Source organism: Mustelus asterias, chromosome 12, assembly GCF_964213995.1.
Source record: "Mustelus asterias chromosome 12, sMusAst1.hap1.1, whole genome shotgun sequence".
Lineage (NCBI taxonomy): Eukaryota > Metazoa > Chordata > Chondrichthyes > Carcharhiniformes > Triakidae > Mustelus > Mustelus asterias.
In genome coordinates, this window is record NC_135812.1 from 104,042,439 (window position 1) to 104,064,262 (window position 21,824).

The window sequence follows — 21,824 nt, forward strand, 5'->3', positions numbered from 1 at the left end:
AATTTGCATTTGCTATTCCCCAATGAATTACAGAGAATGTTGTCTTTCACAGCAGCCCCTATTAAAATTTCACAGCTCCACATGCCTTAAAAGGAAGATTCTGTTTAATAGTTGTGTTTTGCCAAGAGTTCATAGTTGAAAATTCTCAATTTTAAGTAACCAGCAAGGTCTGCCCAGTGGGTACCAACAGGGCGTGTTTTTGACCCTACAGTGTTTTTGTCCCTACAGTTCTGCACGTTTGTAAACTGCTGACATTGAATCAAAACAGAGCAACTCCAAATTGTTGGGAAATCGCTGGAGACTTCACTTGTGTAATTGTTACCAAGTGGTATAGTTAGGAGAGGTTTCTGTTGTACACTACTGAATGCTCTCTTTGGCCAGAATAAAATGTGAACATTTAGACAGAGATAATAGTGTTTGCATGTGGTGTTTAATGATTGGTCTAGGAATTCCTGTCCTTATCTTTGTTTCACCTAATTTGACTGCAGCCTATCCAATTTCCATTGGATGGCAAAAAAAGAACTCGGAGGCAAAGAACAGGCAAAGCATTTTCTCCCCTGAAATGTTGATTCTCTCACAAAATGCAGGTACCGATAAGCTCATCCAAGTGGCTAGTCAGTTTTCACTTCTTCTTGTACCTGCTCATGGTACTCACCATTATTCTTCACCTGAGCCTAGAATTAGGTGTTGAGCTTTAAGTTTTTTTGACCACTGGAGTTGCGCAATCCTAGCCTCAGTTGATGATACCCATTCGTATTCGATCGCTCTGAAAATGGCTGTTTTTAAAAATCTTGCACCCTAACTCATGCACCAGACTCATTTGTATTCTTGTGAAATTGCCACACTCTGAGCAACTCGGCGTTTTCCTGAATTTAGTTATATTAACAAGCTGAACATTGGCAAAGCCTGACATGCCAGGTTTCTTTGGTTCATTCAAGGTGACTGGAAAAGAATGGAAACCATGGGGGCAGTAGGAGAGAGCTCACTCCAGACATGGCTCTGTGATCTGTTTTTCTTTCTTCTAACCCTCACCTACCTTTCTTGCAAATTTTCTGATGTTCACTCTGCCCTTAAAAAATCAAAGGTGATCCCTCTTGCCATTTGAATTATACATTAACCGTTTCAACATTTGGACTGTTGTAAATTTACAGAAACTGATGTTTATTCAAATTATTCAATAATTTAAAAGTTTTGGCCTATCTATTAGTAATATTTTCATCCTGATGAAGGCTACATCAGACACCTGGGACTCTGCCCGTAAACCATTGGCGATTCATTAATCATCACCGTAAATATCCAAAAACATTGCTTTCTATGTATTCTGCTGCAAGTATGTGATTAGTCATTGCTTAACTTCCCTTCTTCCCTCCATCAATTCAGCATCCCAAAGGCTCTCTTCTCTCCCACTGATTCATCAACTATTTTAATGTACATGTTCAAATTTGGCATCATCTAATCCCTGTAATCACTGCCTCTTGATTGACCTTGCCTTGTATTATTCTTATTATTGCTTTCCCTTTCATCCTTCAATTAGCTGTCTTTTTTTGGACCCAGAATATGTAAAAAAACAAAAGCTGTCTGAAACACTGGTGCTTATTTATTAGTTCAAATTTAAATTGGTTTAATTATACAAAAGGTTTGTAAAGTTTGTTATGCCAACTTTTCCTCCTCCTCGCTTGAAGATGGTTTCCAGCAAGGGTAACTGGGTAGCAATCAGGTGATGTCAATTCTAATGTGCTAACTGCTCTCTGAACTGAGAATTGTCCTGTTTACATCTGGTCTGCTTTTTAATGTTTGCAGATAACCAGCAATAAACTGATGTCTGCGTATTTAGAAGACACAGAAGAAGGTAATTCACAAAATAAGTGTTTATTGGTGGAAGAATGAGAAGTTACTTTTCAGCATTGAATCTTTTATAAATGTATTAGCAAAAAGCATAGGTTTATAAAGAACTTTCTGTACTTCAGAAGTTTTAAAGTGTTTCACAACCAATGATCTACATTGGGCAAGAATATTTTGAAGCTTCCTAACTACGGTTAGGTCTTTGTCTATTGCTTGAGCACTGTTATTCACTTGGCATTGTATGTTGGAGGTATTAAGAGAATGACAAAAAAAGCCATCCAACAATTTAAGATAAATTATAGCCAAGTTAATGAAGGCGATGCCTGCTGGCACTTTAATCCATGCAGTCCAGATGCTGCCAGGTTCCATTCTTGGCTTACATTCAGTTAGAAGTCTCACAACACCAGGTTAAAGTCCAACAGGTTTATTTGGTAGCACAAGCCACTAGCTTTCGGAGCACTGCTCCTTCATTAGGTAAGTGGGAGTACTGTTCACAAACAGGGCATATAAAGACACAAACTCAATTTACAAAATAATGGTTGGAATGCGAGTCTTTACAGGTAATCAAGTCTTAAAGGTACAGACAATGTGAGTGGAGAGAGGGTTAAGTACAGGTTAAAGAGGTGCGAATTGTCTCCAGCCAGGACAGTTAGTGAGATTTTGCAAGCCCAGGCAAGTCATGGGGGTTACAGATAGTGTGACATGAATCCAAGATCCTGGTTGAGGCCATCCTCGTGTGCAGAACTTGGCTACAACCAGGATCTTTGGTTCATGTCACACTATCTGTAACCCCCATGACTTGCCTGGGCTTGCAAAATCTCACTAACTGTCCTGGCTGGAGACAATACACGTCTCTTTAACTTGTGCTTCACCCTCTCTCCACTCACATTGTTGTACCTTTCAGACTTGATTACCTGTAAAGACTCGCATTCCAACCATTATTTTGTAAATTGAGGTTGTGTCTTTATATGCCCTATTTGTGAACTCAAATCCCACTCACCTGATGAAGGAGCGGTGCTCCAAAAGCTAGTTGCTTGTGCTACCAAAATAAACCTGTTGGACTTTAACCTGGTGTTGTGAGACTTCTTACTGTGTATTCCCCAGTCCAACGCTGGCATCTCCACATCATTGCATTCAGTTAGCAGTTCTCAGCCAGGGTTGGGATACCACAAACATTCCTGCATATCCAGTGTGTCCTACTGTTGAGTTGACTTGAGTTGATGTCTGCTGAACACCACATCAAGTTCTGCTGTAAAAGCCATGGTCATTTTTTTTTTCCAAAATCATTAGCTTAACTTGCCAAGGCTGATCTGCTTATGGAGTTGGTGCTTTCAGGACAGAAAGGAAAAATCAAGAATATATATTTGTAAAATTTAGTTGGACAATTGCGTATGATTATGATGAAAAAGGACTGGAAGTTGATGGGAGGGTGATCAATAAACTAAGATGGTTGTTTAGAATGTTATCTGGAAAACAGTAAGTTAGGGTTGCGAAGAATATGTACTAGAATGTATTTTGTTTCACTTTATCATGGTGAGGTTAGGATAAAGCTGTTTTATTTAGTTCTCTTGTAAGGTTTTGTCCTCAGTAATTTGTTAATACAGAACTTGAGTATTGCTGAAAGGAGAGACATGTTGCTGAAGCTTTTCACCTTGCACTCATCTGGGCAAACATTAGATATTTGTTTCTTGACAGACATCTGATGACTTTGGGTCATGGCTGATCTAGTTTAAGAGCAGGCTCAATGGGCTTGAATGAAATGTTAGAATCATAGAAACCCTACAGTGCAGAAAGAGGCCATTCGTTCCATCGAGTTTGCACCGACCACAATCCCAGCCAGGCCCTATCCCCATATCCCTACATATTTATCCACTAATCCCTCTAACCTACGCATTTCGGGACACAAAGGGGCAATTTAGCATGGCCAATCAACCTAACCACATCTTTGGACTGTGGGAGGAAACCGGAGCACCCGGAGGAAACCCACACAGACAGGGGGAGAATGTGCAAACTCCACACAGACGGTGACCCAAGTCGGGAATTGAACCCAGGTCCCTGGAGCTGTGAAGCAGCAGTGCTAACCACTGTGTTACCGTGCCGCCCATGTTGTCATTACAAACTTAACCTATTATAGACTAGACCTGTTACCTGTTGCTGCTGTGAGATGGCTCTTTGATATAAAAAAGATACTATAGTAAAATAGGCAACTATATGAAAGAAGAATCTTGATATTTTTAAAATGTATTTGAATGATTGCTGTAGATTCTGAAGATGGATGGCAGTTCCGGCCTCCTCCCCGTGGTGTAACCTGTAGTGAAGAATATACCCTGTGCAAAAGGTAAACGGATTTGATGACTTTCATTTGAATAACTTCTTGATTTATTACTGGATTAATTCCCAGTGCAACCTTTTTGTTGTCCAAGAGCTCTGTGAGGTGAATGATTTCTGCTGCAGTCCATTTCTAAGTTGATGCACGTGATTCTTCTCTTAACTGTCTCTCCTCTGTGTTCATATTTCATTGTGTCTCTTTCCTCTGTTTCTCGGAAAATTTGGATTATAGTGTTTGAATGAGTTGAGGGTGCGGTGAGTATTAGTTAACTTGAATCTTAGTATTGAATACATGGTCTGGTATTTTGGGGGCAAAGATCAGTGCTAGGGAAAAGGGTGCCAGTGGAAATGCTGAACTGGGACATGAACAGCATGCCAGGGTTCCACATTTCTTGATGTAGCCATCAGTGGGGTCAATGGCATTGAGGAGAGAGGCAGCCTCCCATCCATTGACTTTGTCTACACTTCCCGGTGCCTCAGAAAAGCAGCCAGCATAATTAAGGGCCCCACGCACCCCGGACATTCTCTCTTCCACCTTCTTCTGTCAGGAAAAAGATACAAAAGTCTGAGATCACATATCAAGCAACTCAAGAACAGCTTCTTCGCTGCTGCCAAGAGACTTTTGAATGGCCCTATCTCGCATTAAGTTGATCTTTCTCTACACCCTAGCTATAACTGTAACATTACATTCTGCACTCTCCTTTATTTCGCTATGAACAGTATGCTTTGTATAGCGCGCAAGAAACAATATTTTTCACTGTATACTAATACATGCGACAATAATCAAATCAAATCAAAAATCAAATCGGAGAAGTAATAGTGATTGGGAAAGATACATAGACAACAACCATGCCAGCGTCCTGGAATCAATGCTAATGTCGTCACTTCACAGCTCCTCAATAACTCAAAAATACTGGCCGGCACGGAAGATGTGCAGGGTAAAAACAGCCTCGCTACATTCTCTTAAGACTGCCCCAGAGCAAACAGACCATTCAAGCCGCCTTGTGGAAGTAGATAGCACCCTAACAGCAGCCAAGTCAGGCAAAGCAGCTGGAGTCGGTAGAATTTACCCAGAATTCCTGAAGCTGATTACCAACATCAACAGTACTGGTACCATTCCAAACATCGGGTAGTAATTTGAGATGATGGCCTTTGGCAAGCCAGGGAAGCCACTCAACAACCCCCACAGCTTACCACCCAATCACCCTGTTATCAATAATAATACTGATCTCACACGTTGAGACCAGTTTCCAGAAAGGCCTGAAGGTAGGAACCACTTTTGTTGACTCATCCTGTGCCTATGACACAGTGTGGCACACAGACATGCTGCTGAAATTTTCCATTTACTGTGTGAGAACCCTACAATTAACCAAATCCACAATTAGCAACTGACAGTTCCATATGTCTTGGAGATCAAATCAGCCACCCAGACTTAACTTCAGGCTTGCACAGGGATCAGTCTTTGCTCTGGTTCTCCCAACATCAGTGATTCCCTCCACAAACTCACGACTTTGCATATGCTGATGATTTGGCTTTGCAGGCTGAAGAACGTCACGACTCGCTGAAGATCTATGTTCTTTGGAAACCTATTTCAGAAAATGGAGGTTTTGACTAAACACTGCCAAGACTGTCATTTCAGTCCTTCATTTAAGCAACTCCTCGGCGAAGGAAGAGCTTCATGTTCTGTGGCCAATGATTCATCCACAACCCAATGCCAGAATACCTTTGCATCTCTCATGATTGCACATTGACCTACCGGCAACACCTCACGGAAAGTCATGAGGAATCTCTTAAGGAAACTGGCAGATCCCACCTGGGACAGCGGAGACACGTCGCTTCACTCACCTGGTCTACCCAACAGCAGAATACTGTTGCTCAACTTGGCTCAGAAACTGCCACACAAACATGTAGACATCTGTCTCTCATTTTTGGAGTATTGAGACCAACAACAGTTCAAGTGATTACCTTCTGATGTTTGCATAGAAATCATCCTCCTCAAAGAATACCAGTGTGTGACAGCTAACAAAGCACTCCCATTGACACAGGGCCTCAAAACCCCATAATCCCTCCCAAGACGCATTCCACGCCCTACAAACTGATCATTGCTCCACATTTCAATGCTGCAACGACTGGTTGACTGCAAACATCATCAATCAACCAGAACCTGGCAACTGACCATAGTAGTGAGGTTCCAGGTTTCAACATGCCTCAGAAAATCTGGACACCTTCAACTTCTTGAGGTCAGGCCAGTGAGGATTTAGCCACTTGCTCCACAGATGGAATATGAAAAACTACTCAAACCAAGTCAAACCATCGTCCATACACTGAACTTCGGGCCTGAGAGATCCATTCTTGGTGGCATCACAACCCTTCCTATTGCATTGACTAAAGCTGTTGAGTGGATTGTTAACCTCAGCATCAAACATCAGCTGCTTCCCCAACTAGACAAAATTATAGCCATATAAATGGTACTTGAACAAACGATTTGTGACAAATGTGCATTATTGTCTTTGCTGTTGGAAAGTCAGGGAAGCCTATAAGTGACAAATTATAAAATCGGAGATGTGTTGCTGCTTAATAAGTCGAGTAATATATCATTTTTTTGTTTTAGGTTCATGGAACAGAAGATATGTAGATATGGTGCTCAATGTACATCTGCACACTCTCAGAAGGAGCTGGCTGAATGGCAGAAACGCTACTCTTCACGGCTGATGCGCTTGAAACAACAAAAAGAAAGCAAACAGTCCATTGGGAATTATATGGAAACATTAATTGAAAAATGGATGAATTCTTTATCTCCAGAAAAAGTGGTATGTAAATTTCTTGATTTGGCACATGTTAAGTAAGGGAGTAAGACCTTGCATCCATTTTATGTATTTCACATCCTTGAGTGTCCAAAAATGCTTCACAGCCAATTACTTTATTTCAGTGGAGTTACTGTTGTTTTGTCGGCAACCCTGGCAGTCAGTTTGTGCACAAACAACATTGTGACACGTTACCAGATAATCTGTTATAGACACATTGGTTGAGAGATAGATGCCTTGGACCTCATACAGGGATATGCCACTATCCACATTCTGATTGCTTCCTATTATGTTGTGCAAATGAGGAATGCACACTGGGGGTGAATGCCATTCATCCAGTTGTACCTAACTAGGAGTTGATGGTTTCCAGAGAAAATGAAGCCAAATTTGAAACAAAACCAATTCCACAGAAGATAGGTTGGGAGCAGATGGGTAGACTGTGCCAAGGGTAGTTGAAATGACCGTCGTTCAACAATGGTAAGAGGCAAAAACTATTGAATGGGTTTGACGCGATGACTATTATGTGAAACTGGAGTTCATTTTTGATTTGCAGTCACAGTTTCCCTTCAAGATGTTGATTTGCTAAGGTGAATTTGTATTGTTTTAAAGCTTAGTGAGTCTGTGGATGGTGTAGCAGTGGATCATAGCCCAGAACTATCAGTAACTGTGACGACCAAGAAATCTAGTCAAGCGTGGACCTTTATACTCCATTGTAAAGTAAGTACAGAAGATTCACTTTATAAAGTTTGTTGATTTAACATAATACCCGGAAGCTTTTAATGTATTACACTCGCAAATGCTATCTTACCTGACACTGAAGCTATCCTCCCATTAATTATTAATAGGAATTTCTGGATGGGGAAGAGGAGTTACAGCAATGTTAGTTTTTATTAATACTCTCCCCCAATCTACTCTCGTAACTTGCCCCGCCATATCTCCATAATAATGTATCCAGGATGGCTAGTCTTTTACCTGTACCATTTCCAGTGAGGATGAATCTGTGGCATGAAATATATTGTATACAATTTAATTTGGTTAATATTAAGGCAACCATTGGTAGAAAACTAAGAGTTTAGTCTGAAGAATGTACCCCAAAATTGGTTGAAGATTTGGAACTCTTGAATGTGTATGGGTGAAATGGGAAACTCCATGAACCATTCCACAAATTAGCTAAGCTGTCTCTTCGGACTATTTCTATTTTAAATTGTCAGTGTTTCATTGGTCAAGCAATACATAAATAATGCATTGATCATAGTGGAGAACGGTGACTTTTATTCATGACTGCACTATGTTGTGAACCAAAAACCTCCCATTTGCAGTTCGTTTTATACAATTGAGCATGCAGTTGTATCTTTAGCTCTCCTGTTGCCTGTAATTTCAATACTTAGGGGGATGAATATTTGGAATAAGCTACCCAATCATCAAATCATAGAATCCCTACAGTGCAGAAGGAGGCCATTCGGCCCATCGAGTCTGCACCAACTCTCCAACAGAATATATTTCCCAGGCTTATCCCTGTAACCTCACACACTTACCCTGCTAATCCCCCTAACCTACACACCTTGGGACACACAGGGTCAAATTGTGCATGGTCAATTCATCTGCATATCTTTATGAATAAAGAAATGTTTTCTCAGATCAGTTCATGAATATACTTTTCAGCAATGTTGTCTTGTTCCAGTGACCGAACTGACCTCCTGTTTTGGGTCACCTTGCCTGTGTCATTTAATCATTCACAGATGCTACTTATTCACTTCGCCATGATCTTATTGAATGGTGAAGCAGACTGCAGGTGCTGCATGTCCTGCTTATTTTATAAATGTTATTTAGAGTTTAAGCTTTCCTGATCTGTTCACGTAGCTCATCCCTGCCTCCAGCTGGGTTTATTCTAATTACCTGTCAATGCATGTATTTCCCCTTTAGAATATAGTGACTTGCACACAACTCCAGTGAAATCTGGCAAGTGTGTTATAAAGTCTCAGCATGACCTCTGTAGGCTGTTCTAATTATGCACCCAAAGTTCTATCTTTGTGTATTTCTCATTGTCTTGGCATTGGACATTAGGAAATTAATCTGTATTAGCTCTCTCAATGTATCTCTTGTGCTAATGTTGTGAAGCTATGTTGCTCATTCTCTCTTGCCTTTCAGTGCTTTGTATTGTTGTGTTTTCCTTTGCCATTCATCTCACCAATTCCATAACAGATCTGAAATCTTTTGCAAAAATTGAGCTGCATTTTTAATTTCCACTGCGTTCATTACACTAGTCGATTCCATAAATAATAAATGAGGTCCCAAGCATTGAACGTGTTCACCATCCCTTTCTTAAAAATCTAATTTCCACGGATGAGTTTGATGATTTTTTTTCACTGAGGGGTGCTTAGAAGTCCAGATAAATTACACCATGGGGTATTCCACTTCTTGTTTTATTTATAAAGCTCTCAAAAATTTCAAGAAAATATGCAGATCTTTTTAAGTTGGTGAATTATGGAAGTTTGCTGGACCAACAGCCATATAATTTAGTTTGAAACGTTGTGTGTAAGTAGAAGTGATCTGGCAAGTATTAATGTCACAGAGTAATGCATGTGCAAGGCGGCATGCTAAATTGTTTCCCAGTGTTAGATCAAGTAATTGGCATCATGCTGGCACTTTTCTGTCATTACATTGGCTGTATATGGTTGACAAGATAATTTTAAAGCACTGTGACTGTTAATTGCTGGGATTAGGTGCAATTTTGTGCGCCTTAAAATGTACCTAACCTTCAACAGATAGTTTGAGTTTAGATAATTGTTATTAACTATGAATGGAAATCTGGGCTATCCAGTCACTGCTCTCTGTGTCCTCTAGGAACTTATACAAAGTAATGCACACAGCATATTGATGCCATTATGGGTCTTGCTTTCAGTTGGAGCATTTTCTTTGGACAGCTTTAACCCTTGTCATAACTCCTCTGTCCTGATCCTCTTGGTATTATAATATTGGAATAAGTTTTTAGGTGACACAGGTGGACTGTCTCCTTGTCTATTCCTAGTATTTCTGCTAAGATATTGGTGGTCGTTCTCATTGAACCACCATAGTCTTTGTGGTGATCCAGCATTGACACTAAAGATTTTCAGCATATTGACTCTCCTGGTGAAGGAATGATGCAGTATGACCTTCAGAATGTTCCCTTTAATTTCTTTTTGCCGTACTTCTTGCATTGCATGGTCCCTTTAAGACTGCCATATCCACACATTTTCAGTTGAACATTGGTTGTGTGCAGCCTGTTTGTTCCCTGTGTGGACCATTGTGGATTGTTGCAGCTCAGAAGGAACATTGGTTAGAATGATGTGTGACTTGGAGGGGAACTTGGAGGTGATGGTACCCTCCGCATATTATTGCATTTGTGCTTCTCAGCAGTCAAGGTCACAAGGAAGGGAAATACTCTCAAAGTAACCTTGGTGAGTTGTAGCAGTGCATCCTGTAAATAGTGCGTGCTGTAGCAGTGGGGTGCCAGTAATGGAGGAGTTGACATTGAGCCTGGTGGTAAGCGTGCCAGCAAGCAAACTGTATTCTACTGGTTGGTGTTTAGTTACTTGAGTGTTGGAACTGTACCAGTCCATATGAGTGGTGAGTGTTCCATCTCGCTATCCAACGTCTGTCCTGTTGTATTCATGGAATTGATGCAGCTGGCTGGGTTAAACCTTGAGTCAGTGTTAATGCCCAGCAGATTGATGGTTGGGAACTTGCCAGTGGTGGAGTTATTGAAGATCAAGAGGAGGTGATTAGACTTTCTGTTGTTTGTGATAGTTATTACCTGGTGCTTGGGTGACATGAATGTTACCTGCTACATGTTTAACCCAAGCCTGGATGATGATTGTGTCCTGTTGTGGGCTGGTAAAGGCTGCTTCATTATTGGAGAAGTTGTGATTGGAACTGATCACTGTGCATGCTTTAATAACTAGCCCCGCTCCTGACGGGATGGTGGGGGTTAGGCCGCTAAAAGAGCTGGAGCTGATTGGGCTAAGAACACATCGTGTCAGAGTTTTACAGCATGGCAAGAAGCCCTTCATCCCATCGTGCGCATTGAGTGCAATTCCCTCCGGAACTCCTGCAATGGTGTCCTGTTTCTGTGTGTTGAAAGCTCACTGCTATTGTTCTAGGTCTAGTCATTTACTAGTTTTGAAGCACTGACTTAAAAGAAAAGTCACAAGGGGAGGTGATTGCATAGTGGCAATGTCAGGGCTAGCAATCCAGAATCCAAGCTAATGTTCTGGGGATATGGGTTTAAGTCCCACTGTGGCAGTTGTTGAATTTTAAATTCAGTTAATAAATCTGGGATAAAAAGCTTGTCTCAGTCACAATCGTGAATCTATTGTCAATTGTTGTGAAAACATTTGATTCACTTATGTCCTTTAGGGAAAGAAATCTGTTATCCTTAGTTGCTCTGGTCTACATGTGACCCCAGACCCACAGCAATGTGGTTGACTCTTAATTGCCCTCTGAAATGGCCTAGCAAACCACTCCGTTCAAGGGCATTTGGGAATGGGCAACAAATGCTGGCCTTGTCAGTGATGCCCAAATCCCATGAAAGAATATAGAAAAAAAGGGACATGTAGAATAGGATAGAAATGGTAGCAATGAAAAGTACAGCACAGCAACAGGCCCCCAAGCCCATGCTGAGCATGATGCCCTAATTAAACTTAAACAAAAAACCTCTGCCCTTACTCAGTACATATCCCTCTATTTCTTCCCTATTCATGTACTCACCCAGATGCCTCTTAAATGTTGCTAATGTGCCTTGCTTCCACCACCACCTCTGGCAGCGTGCTCCAGGCACCCACCACTTTCTGCATGAAAAGCTTACCCTGCACATCTCCCTTAAACTTTTTCCCTCTCTCCTTAAACCAGTGCCCCCTTGTAATTGACATTTCTGCTCTGGGAAGAAGCTGACGCTTCCACCCTGGGTAGAAGCAACCTCCTGAAGGAAATGCTAAAGACAGAGCAGGTGATTTGTGATGCTACTTTGTGGAGTTGATGTTCTCAGTGGGATTAATTGATCTGTTTTCTTTCCCCTCCTTCAGCCTGCACGTTTGCTGTACCGAATAGCCTTGCTCTACGATGCTCATCGTCCTCATTTTTCCATTATGACTGTTTCTGTTGGTGACCTCAACACTCAGGTGGTACAAGATGTACCTGAGAACTGTCAGGAGTGGCTTGGAGGAGGAAAGATGGCTCAGAATGGAATGGACCATTGTATATATAGAGTCAGTGTACAATTCAATACGGAAATATTTGGAACTTTTCGTCAAACTGTAGTTTTTGACTTTGGGTCTGAGCCAGTCCTGATGCAAAGGATTATGGTGGATGCTGCATCAATAGAAGGTATGAATTTGTCCATTTCTGCTCTTTGCACAAATTAGTTGGTGTTTAATTTCAATTTTGAAAATAGAGACATATGAAGGGCCTAAGGACCCAAAGACTTCTATGGACAGTTTTACTGGTGCCACCCTGAAGGACATCTCTTCTAATAAGTTTATTTGATAGATTAAAAAAATGGAAAGAATGTTAGCCCTTGAAATGATTCATAAGAATGGAAAAGATCAGTGATAAAAACGCAAGTAATTTCCCCTTCATGAGATCTCATTGTAGAAGTATTGGACTAGGGGGCAATGACTATAAATTAGAACCAGAGCTATTGGAGTAAAATTCGAAAACATTTTTGCACTCAAAGGGTGGTGGACGTTTGGAACACTCTTCCATAAACAGCATTTGATGCTCGATCAATTGTTAATTTTAAAACTGAGATTGATAGCTTTTTCGTTGACCATTAAGCAGTATGTGGCAAAGGCGGATATATAGATTAAAGTAATTGAATGGTGAACAGGCTCAAGGGCTGAAATGGACTATTACTGTTTTACTGTTCCTAAATTAAGTTGTGGCTCGAGTCATTCTCTAAAAATGTAATTGTGTTGTCATTGTAGATTTGTTGAATGTTTGCATGAACTCACTTAGGAACATGAGTAAGCAGGAATATATTCTTTCGAATCTGCTTCACCACTCAATAAGATGATGGTGAAACTTTTACATCAACATCCACTTCCTTCCCCCATATCCCTTGAGCTGTTAATGCCCAAAAATCTAACAATCTCAGTTTTGGGTATGACTTCATGTGCTCATGTCTAAATCATCTCTGTAAATTGAGAATGAGAAACATCTCAGTAAAGATTCTTGGGCAAGGCGTTACCTGCCTCATCAAACTGAGAAACATCCATTTGTTCCTACTCTGAATTTTATCCTTCAGCCGTTCTTGTATCACTGCCACTGTAACAGAAGCTTGCTTTTAATCTGGAAAACATTCTCGGGGACTGTACAGAGGCGTTTGGAGACCCCACTGCCTGATTTTAAAAAGAAATGGGATTGAAAGATGGGGAGAAAAGTGGAGAAGGGTTTGTGTCACTATTATTTAAAGCATTGAGGAGAATAGGAAAACCCCTTTTTGTTGTAATGTAAGATTTCTGACCATTTTGGCATGGAAATAAAACACAATGTTGAATAAACTTAGCAGGCTTAGCAGCATCCATGGAGAGAGAAACAGTTAATGTTTTGAGTTGGTATGACTCTTTAAGAGCTAAAGAGAGGAAGAAATGTGATGGATTGTATACTGTATAAGGGGGTGGAGCTAAGTAGAAGGGCAGTGATAGGTGGGAGCTCGGAGAGATTGCAAAATGTGTGGCGCAAAAGACAAAGTGTTAATGGCAGTGTGAAAGAACATGGAACTGCTGATAATGGCATTAAGATGAGATAGCAGAATATGTTAATAGGAAAGCAAAGGTCCAAATTGCATTGATGCCCAATGTAAACTGTGGAGGAGCAGCACCTCGTCTTCCAATCAGGCATGTTATTGCCTGGGGACTCAACATTGAGTTTAACAACTTCAGACTGTGACTTTTCTCCTCCATCTTGACCACTTTTTTTACGTCATTTTTTTCCTGCCCCATCGCAACCCCCCCAGTCATCTGTCATTTGTTCTTAAGTTTTGCTTTCACTGAGCACTGACCTTTGTTTGCCTCAAAACACATTCTGCTGTCTTATCCTAATGCCATATACCTTCACACTGCCATGAACACCTCCTGTGTCTTGTGCCCCGCACATCTTTGCTGCAATCTCTGCTAGCTCCCACCTATCACTGCCCTTCTCCTTTGCTCCACCTGCTCTACCTGTCTCTTACACAGTCTATAATCCATCACATTTCTCCCCCTCATTAACGTTGAAGAAGTCATATGGATTTGAAATGTTAACTCTATTTTCTTTCGCAGATGCTGCCAGACCTGCTGAACTTTTCCAAAATGTTCTGGTTTTATTTCAGATTTCTAGCATGTGCAGCATTTTGTTTTTATATTGCTATGGAAATATCTTGATATGATTTTGTATTCAAGTGTTGCTGGCAAGTTCATGAGGGGTTAAATAACTTGACAAAGACTTATTGGAGCCATTGAGATAACTTGGGATAGACATGTTAATAAAATCCCCACAGTGCAGAAATCATAGAAACCCTACAGTACAGAAAGAGGCCATTCGGCCCATCGAGTCTGCACCGACCACAATCCCACCCGGGCCCTACCCCCATATCCCTACATATTTTACCCGCTAATCCCTCTAATCTACGCATCCCAGGATACTAAGGGGCAATTTTGTTAGCATGGCCAATCAACCTAACCCGCACATCTTTGGACTGTGGGAGGAAACCGGAGCACCCGGAGGAAACCCACGCAGACACGAGGAGAATGTGCAAACTCCACAAAGACAGTGACCCAAGCCGGGAATCGAACCCAGGTCCCTGGAGCTGTGAAGCAGCAGTGCTAACCACTGTGCTACCGTGCCGCCCAAAAAATCATTGGAGAGTTAATGAGTCGGACATTGACAAGGGTATCCTTAACTCTCTGGGACGCATTCTAAATACTTGAAAGAGGCTGATTTAATTTGGTGCACTGCTCGAACCTGTCTATGGGGCCAACATACAAGAGTCACAGAAGCAGGTTTCGTTGGAAGCACCATTGGCCAACATACTGGACAGGGGTGAAGTCAGAGGTGAAACAGCTGACTTCATGCTAATCAAAAGTACAAGAGAAGAAACATACATAATTTGGGCTCCATTCTAGAAATATCTGCAGGGAGAGAGGGATACCAACCACCTGTTGTTAGATCCATTTTTATTTCTTCCTTGAGACAGGTGGTCAAGTTCAAGAAGGATTCTACCAAAAAAGTCAACCTTTAGTCCATTCTGAGTGCACCACGTTATTAATCTCGATGTGGAGTGATGCAGAATCATATTAAAGTGGAGTGAAATTTACTACAGATCTATCCCAACTCATTCACTGAAACAGTTCTTCACAGTAACTTCATTACGGTGTTAATGGAAGCCTACTTGTGACACTAATAAAATAAACTCTTAAACTAAGTTTATCACTACACTTTTAGTTTTGTAAATCAGTGTGCCTTTCGGCAGAATTGTATTTACATAATGCCTTTCACTCCCTTACAACGTCCTAAAGCCCTTTGCAGCCAATGAAATACTTTTGAAGTTGGTCAGTGTTTATAATGTAGGACACTCAGCAGCCAACTTACGTACAGCAGGCTCCCAGACAACAGTAGTATAATGATGTGATCAAGGAACATACTTGGAAACATCTGCAAATTTACAGTGTTTATTCTTCTTACCAAGGGGCTTTATTATTAACCCAGGTTATTTTATTATTAGTTCAGGTTATGTTATTTCCAATAGAGAAATATTAAAGAATAAAAGTAGTTGCATTGAATTGAATATCTGGAGCCGACTGCAACTTGTAACAATTTTATCCTGTTCATTCATTGTCTTTTTTTAAATGCATTGTGTTAGCTTAGAGACTAAATCTAAGCTTGGAATGTGGGTTCACTTTGCTTTATAGAAAGAGGAAAATCAAGGAATCTCTGGTAATTGGTGTACAGAATAATGGTTTTCTGCTACGATATCTGTTGTCCTAATCCTTTACCTCATTATTGGATAGTATAAAAGAGGCACTCTGGATCGTCGGAGAAATGAGTTCCACTAGCCAGATCTGGTGCTGATTTGGTGCTGAACATGAGAGAAAATCTCAAAAGATTCAAAAACGTGACCCCCATCTTGGTGATGGATAGGATACGTTTCAGACACAGTAGGTAGAACAGGATGCTACAGTTTTGCCCAGTCTGGTTTAGATTTGATTTTTAGCTAGGTTTCCCTTGACTCAGTATTGTCTTTGTTCCTGTAGACCAACATGGGACATTTTTCTACATGAAGGATGTACGTTGTTGAGTTGGTGACAAGTGAGGAGGAGGAACAGAATTAATGAGAATGTAATAGAAATTGAGAGGTTTATGGTGGGAATTGAAAGCAGTAGTTTTGACCTTTCCATCAATTGGAGACTTTTTTGTCAGTTAAGTTGCAGTCTGCTGGGCCAGAGATGATCATGGTGATGTGAATGTTGGCGAAGTAGTGAGCTTGGTATTATCGCTAAAATCTGGAAACTGACCACTCCCTACAGATAATGTCACCAAGAGGCAGCATGCAGAGGAGGTTGATACCAAGGATAGATCCATAGTAGATTCCACAGGTCACTAGTGGGGCAGCAAGAGAAGCCATTGCTGCTAATGTACTGGCAGCATTTGGATGACAGCTCTTATTTATAAAGTGCCTTTAAAATAAGTCATGCCAAGGTGCTTTACAGGAGTATGATTGAATATAACTTGTCACTGAACCATCTAAGGTGATGTTAGAACAGGTGACCAAAAGCTTGGCCAAAGAGGTAGATCAGGGTGGATCTTCAACCTCCAAAAATCTTATCGCTATCACCCTTAAACATACTCAATGACTGAGCATCTTCTGGGGCAGAGAATTTGAAAGATTCATACCTTCTGAGTGAAGAAATTTCTCCATATCTCGGTCCTAACTAACTAACATTCTGCACCAAGCCCTGGATGCCTCAGCTTGTACCCCTTAAGCTTCTCAAAATGTTTGCACTTTTTAATGAGATCACTTCTTATTCTTCTATATCCCAGAGTGTAGAGAACATAGGAACCAGGAACAGGAATAGGCCATCTGGCCCCTCGATCCTGCTCCGCCGTTCAATAAGATCATGGCTGATCTTTTCATTGACTCAGCTCCACTTACCCGCCAGCTCACCATAACCCTTAATTCCTTCACTTTTCAAAAATCTTTCTATCTTTGCCTTAAAAATATTCAACTGCTTCACTGGGCTGGGAATTCCACAGATTCACAACCTTTTGGTTGAAGAAATTCCTCCTCAACTCAGTCCTAAATCTGCTCCCCATTATTTTGAGGCTATGCCCCCAGTTCTAGTTTTACCCACCAGTGGAAACAACCTCTCTGCTTCTCTTATCTATTCCCTTCATAATTTTATATGTTTCTATAAGATCCCCCCTCATTCTTCTAAATTCCAAAGAGTATAGTCCCAGTCTACTCAGTCGCTTCTCATATGTGAACTCTCTCAACTCTGGAATCAACATAGTGAATCTCCTCTGCACCCCCTACAGTGAAGGAGACCAAAACAGTACACAGTACTCCAGGTGTGGCCTCACCAGCACCTTATACAGCTGCAATATAACCTCTCTGTTTTTAAACTCCATCCCTCGAGCAGTGAAGGACAAAATTCCATTTGCTTTCTTAATTACCTGCTGCACCTGCAAACCAACTTTTTGTGCTTCATGCACAAGGGCACCCAGGTCCCTCTACACAGCAACATGCTGCAATTTTTTACTATTTAAATAATAGTCCATTTTGCTGTTATTCCTACCAAAATGGGCGGCACAATGGCTAGCGCTGCTGCCTCACAGCGCCAGGGACCCGAGTTCGATTCCCGGCTTGGGTCACTGTCTGCGCGGAGTCTGCACGTTCTCCCCGTGTCTGTGTGAGTTTCCTCTGGGTGCACTGGTTTCTTCCCACAGTCCAAAGATGTGTGGGTTAGGTGGATTGGCCATGCTAAATTGACCGTAGTGTCAGGGGAGTAGCAGGGTAAATATGTGGGGTTACGGGAATAGGGCCTGGGTGAAATTGTGGTCAGTGCAGACTCAATGGGCCGAATGGCCTCTTTCTGCACGGTAGGGTTCTATGATTCTTGTCCAGCTCACATTTATCAACATTGTATTCCATCTGCCAGACCCTTGCCCACTTGCTCAAACTATCTCTATCCCTTTGCAGACGTTCAGTGTCCTCTGCACATTTTGCTCTACCACTCATCTTAATGTCATCTCCGAACTTTGATGCACTGCACTTGGTCCCCAACTCCAAATCATCTATGTAAATTATAAACAATTGCGGCCCAACACCGATTCCTGAGGCACACCACTAGTCACTGATCGCCAACCAGAAGAACCCATTTACCCCCATTCTGTTAGGTAACCAATACTCTAACCAAGCTAATCCATTACTCGTAACGCCATGCACCTTTGTCTTATGCCGCAGACTTTTGTGCTGCACCTTGTCGAATGCGTTCTGGAAATCCACCGCATTTGCCGGTTCCCCGTTGTCCACCGCGCTTGTAATGTCCTCAATGAATGCCACTAAATTAGTTAAACATGACATGCTTTCATGAACCCTTGCTGCATGTTCCCCATGGGGTTATTTCTTCCTTGATGAAAGATTCAAGCATTTTCCCCACTGCAGAGGTCCATTCTACGCGGTGTTCAGAGGGCGAGGAGTGATTATGTAAATTGGATATCTTCTCACTGGAAGAGGAGCTTTGAGGTTACATAATTGCTCTTTTGGATTCTAAAGGGATTAGATATTGCAGAGAATGAGTAGCTGTTTCATCTTGTCCAGAACAGAAGAACCAGAGGGCATGGCCTGAGCTTGAAGGGGGTAAATTCTGATCTAATCTAAGAGAAAGCTCCGAGTTAATGGTTGATCTGTCGAAGAGGCTCTCGAAGGAGATGGTGGAAACAAAGTTAATTCATTCAAATGCAAATTAGGTCCTTTCACAAAATAGATCGTGTATGAGTAATTTTAGGAGCAACATATGGCGTGTCACAAGCTTGGGAGGGACAGGTTTAAAAAAAAAAAAATTCACAGGCAATGGCCGTCACCGGCTAGACCAGCATTTTCATTGCTCATTCCTCATTGTCCTTGAGAAGGTGGTGGTGAGCTGCTGAACTGCTGCAGTCCATGTGGTGTAGGTATACCCACAATGCTGCTTAGGAGGGTGTGCCAGGATTTTGACCCAGCGACAGTGAAGGAATGATGATGTAGTTCTAAGTCAGGATAGTGTGTGGCTTGGAGGGGAACTTGCAGGTGAATTATGTAACTAGGTTCCCAAAGCTTTTCCCATGGGGTTTTGCTTGCCAGATTTGGGTCTGTTGTGCACCAGTTAATAAAGATTGATTGCTGTGGTTGATCAAGAATTCTGTTCTCATTGTTTGAAGCAATTACCAGCATGCTAATACATGAACTCAGTGGACGGCACGGTAGCACAGTGGTTAGCACTGCTGCTTCACAGCTCCAGGGTCCCGGGTTCGATTCCCGGCTCGGGTCACTGTCTGTGTGGAGTTTGCACATTCTCCTCGTGTCTGCGTGGGTTTCCTCCGGGTGCTCCGGTTTCCTCCCACAGTCCAAAGATGTGCGGGTTAGGTTGATTGGCCAGGTTAAAAATTGTCCCTGAGATGTGTAGTTAGAGGGATTAGCGGGTAAATATGTGGGGGTAGGGCCCGGGTGGGATTGTGGTCGGTGCAGACTCGATGGGCCGAATGGCCTCCTTCTGCACTGTAGGGTTTCTATGACTTTGGTCTTTTACTGTCTAGCAATTCCTGTGCTCCTGAAGGAGAAGTAAGTGAAACCATTGTAAGAACACATGGTCTGCACGTTGTCTTGTAATGTAAACCTGACTGCGTGTAACAGCCTGTCAAAAACATTTTGGCAAGTAAACTTGTCATTACTGAGCTTGCACCCTGCTGCTGGAGAGCAGAAAGGTGGCTGGCTCTGTGCCAACTGGTACCTGGTACCTCGCTGAAAGTGAGCATCAGCCTGTTCTAGTTCAGTCTGTGTGCTTCAAATTTTGGTTAATCTACTTTATCACATTCTCAAACTAAGGAAAAATATTGAATCACAGATGTAAAAACATTTTTATTGTGAGTAAATGATTTCATGTTATTGTAAATTTAATTCACAGATTTGGAACACTTGATGCAGGCAAGGCAGCAACTTCTTACCACAGCTAAGCGATGGGATTCCACTTGTAAAACTATTGTAGAATTTGAGCCAAATGAAACTACTGACTTGGAGAAAAGTCTCCTGACCCGGTACCAGATTCCGTTATCTGCCGACCAGCTCTTCACACAATCTGTGCTTGACAAATCATTGACCAAATCTAATTATCAGTCTCGATTACATGATTTACTTTATATTGAGGAAATAGCACAGTACAAGGAAGTAAGCAAGTAAGTACAATGTGACAAATGGTAATGTGCATTTCATCGTTTCCCCGACTTAACCCTCTCTATCTTTATCTCAATGGATTTGTTTGTTAAAAATAATTTGTTAAGCAGCTCCTGTGTGATAAGCACTCAAGGTAAAAGTGTTCAAATCTGAATCCCTGCTACACTGCAGAATAAAATGTTTGTTCTGTTCATCTTTGGATACCTCATCTTTCTACAAAGGCTTTTCATTATTTCACGTTTTGACCATGAAATGCCTTGATCAATAGAACTTTTATTTTTTCTCTGGGTATTTCATAAACACTGACTTGCTACAGGTACTAAATAAATTGTGATCAGAGATGATTCAGTTATTCAAGAATGACCTTATTTTCCAAGTAGTATTGAGGAAGCAGAGGGGCTGCAGAAGGACTTGGACAGGTTAGGAGAGTGGGCAAAGAAGTGGCAGATGCAATACAATGTGGAAAAGTGTGAGGTTGTGCATTTTGGAAGGAGGAATGGAGGCATAGACTATTTTTTAAATGGGGAAATGCTTAGGAAATCAGAAGCACAAAGGGTCTTGGGAGTCATTGTTCAAGATTCTCTTAAGGTTAACGTGCAGGTTCAGTCGGCAGTTAGGAAGGCAAATGCAATGTTAGCATTCATGTCGAGAGGGCTAGAATACAAGAGCAGGGATGTACTTCTGAGGCTGCATAAGGCTCTGGTCAGACTCCATTTGGAGTATTGTGAGCAGTTTTGGACTCCATATCTAAGGAAAGATGTGCTAGTCTTGGAAAGGGTCCAGAGGAGGTTCACAAGAATGATCCCTGGAATGAAGAGCTTGTCGTATGAGGAACGATTGAGGACTCTGGGTTTGTACTCATTGGAGTTTAGACGTTTTCGGGCGGCACAGTGGTTAGCACTGCTGCCTCACAGCTCCAGGGACCAGGGTTCGATTCCCGGCTTGGGTCACTGTCTGTGTGGAGTCTGCACGTTCTCCCTGTGTTTGCGTGGGTTTCCTCCGGGTGCTCCGGTTTTCTCCCACAGTCCAATGATGTGCGGGTTAGGTTGATTGGACATGCTAAATTAACCCTTGGTGTCCTGGGATGTGATAGGTTAGAGGGATTAGCAGGGTAACTAAGGGGGGGGGTGTAGGGCCTGGGTGGGATTGTGGTCGGTGCAGACTCGATGGGTCGAATGGTCTCCTTCTGCACTGTAAGGATTCTATGATGAGGGGGGATCTTACTGAAACTTACAGGATACTGCGAGGCCGGGATAGAGTGGACGTGGAGAGGATGTTTCCACTAGGAGGAAAAACTAGAACCAGAGGGCACAACCTCAGGCTAAAGGGACGATCCTTTAAAACAGAGATGAGGAGGAATTTCTTCAGCCAGAGGGTGGTGAATCTGTGGAACTATTTGCCGCAAAAGG

At 41.9% G+C, this 21,824-nt stretch overlaps 1 protein-coding gene across 3 annotated transcripts in view; it reads left to right on the forward strand.

The window, feature by feature from the left end:
* helz (helicase with zinc finger) overlaps positions 1–21,824 on the forward strand; it is a 255,595-nt gene that overhangs the window by 51,404 nt on the left and 182,367 nt on the right. For all 3 annotated transcript variants that reach the window (XM_078225782.1, XM_078225780.1, XM_078225781.1), the window contains exons 6-11: positions 1,801–1,849; positions 4,105–4,180; positions 6,782–6,980; positions 7,584–7,691; positions 12,035–12,335; positions 20,150–20,417. In XM_078225782.1, coding sequence (XP_078081908.1) covers positions 1,801–1,849; positions 4,105–4,180; positions 6,782–6,980; positions 7,584–7,691; positions 12,035–12,335; positions 20,150–20,417 — 1,001 coding nt within the window. The remainder of the gene's footprint in view (positions 1–1,800; positions 1,850–4,104; positions 4,181–6,781; positions 6,981–7,583; positions 7,692–12,034; positions 12,336–20,149; positions 20,418–21,824) is intronic.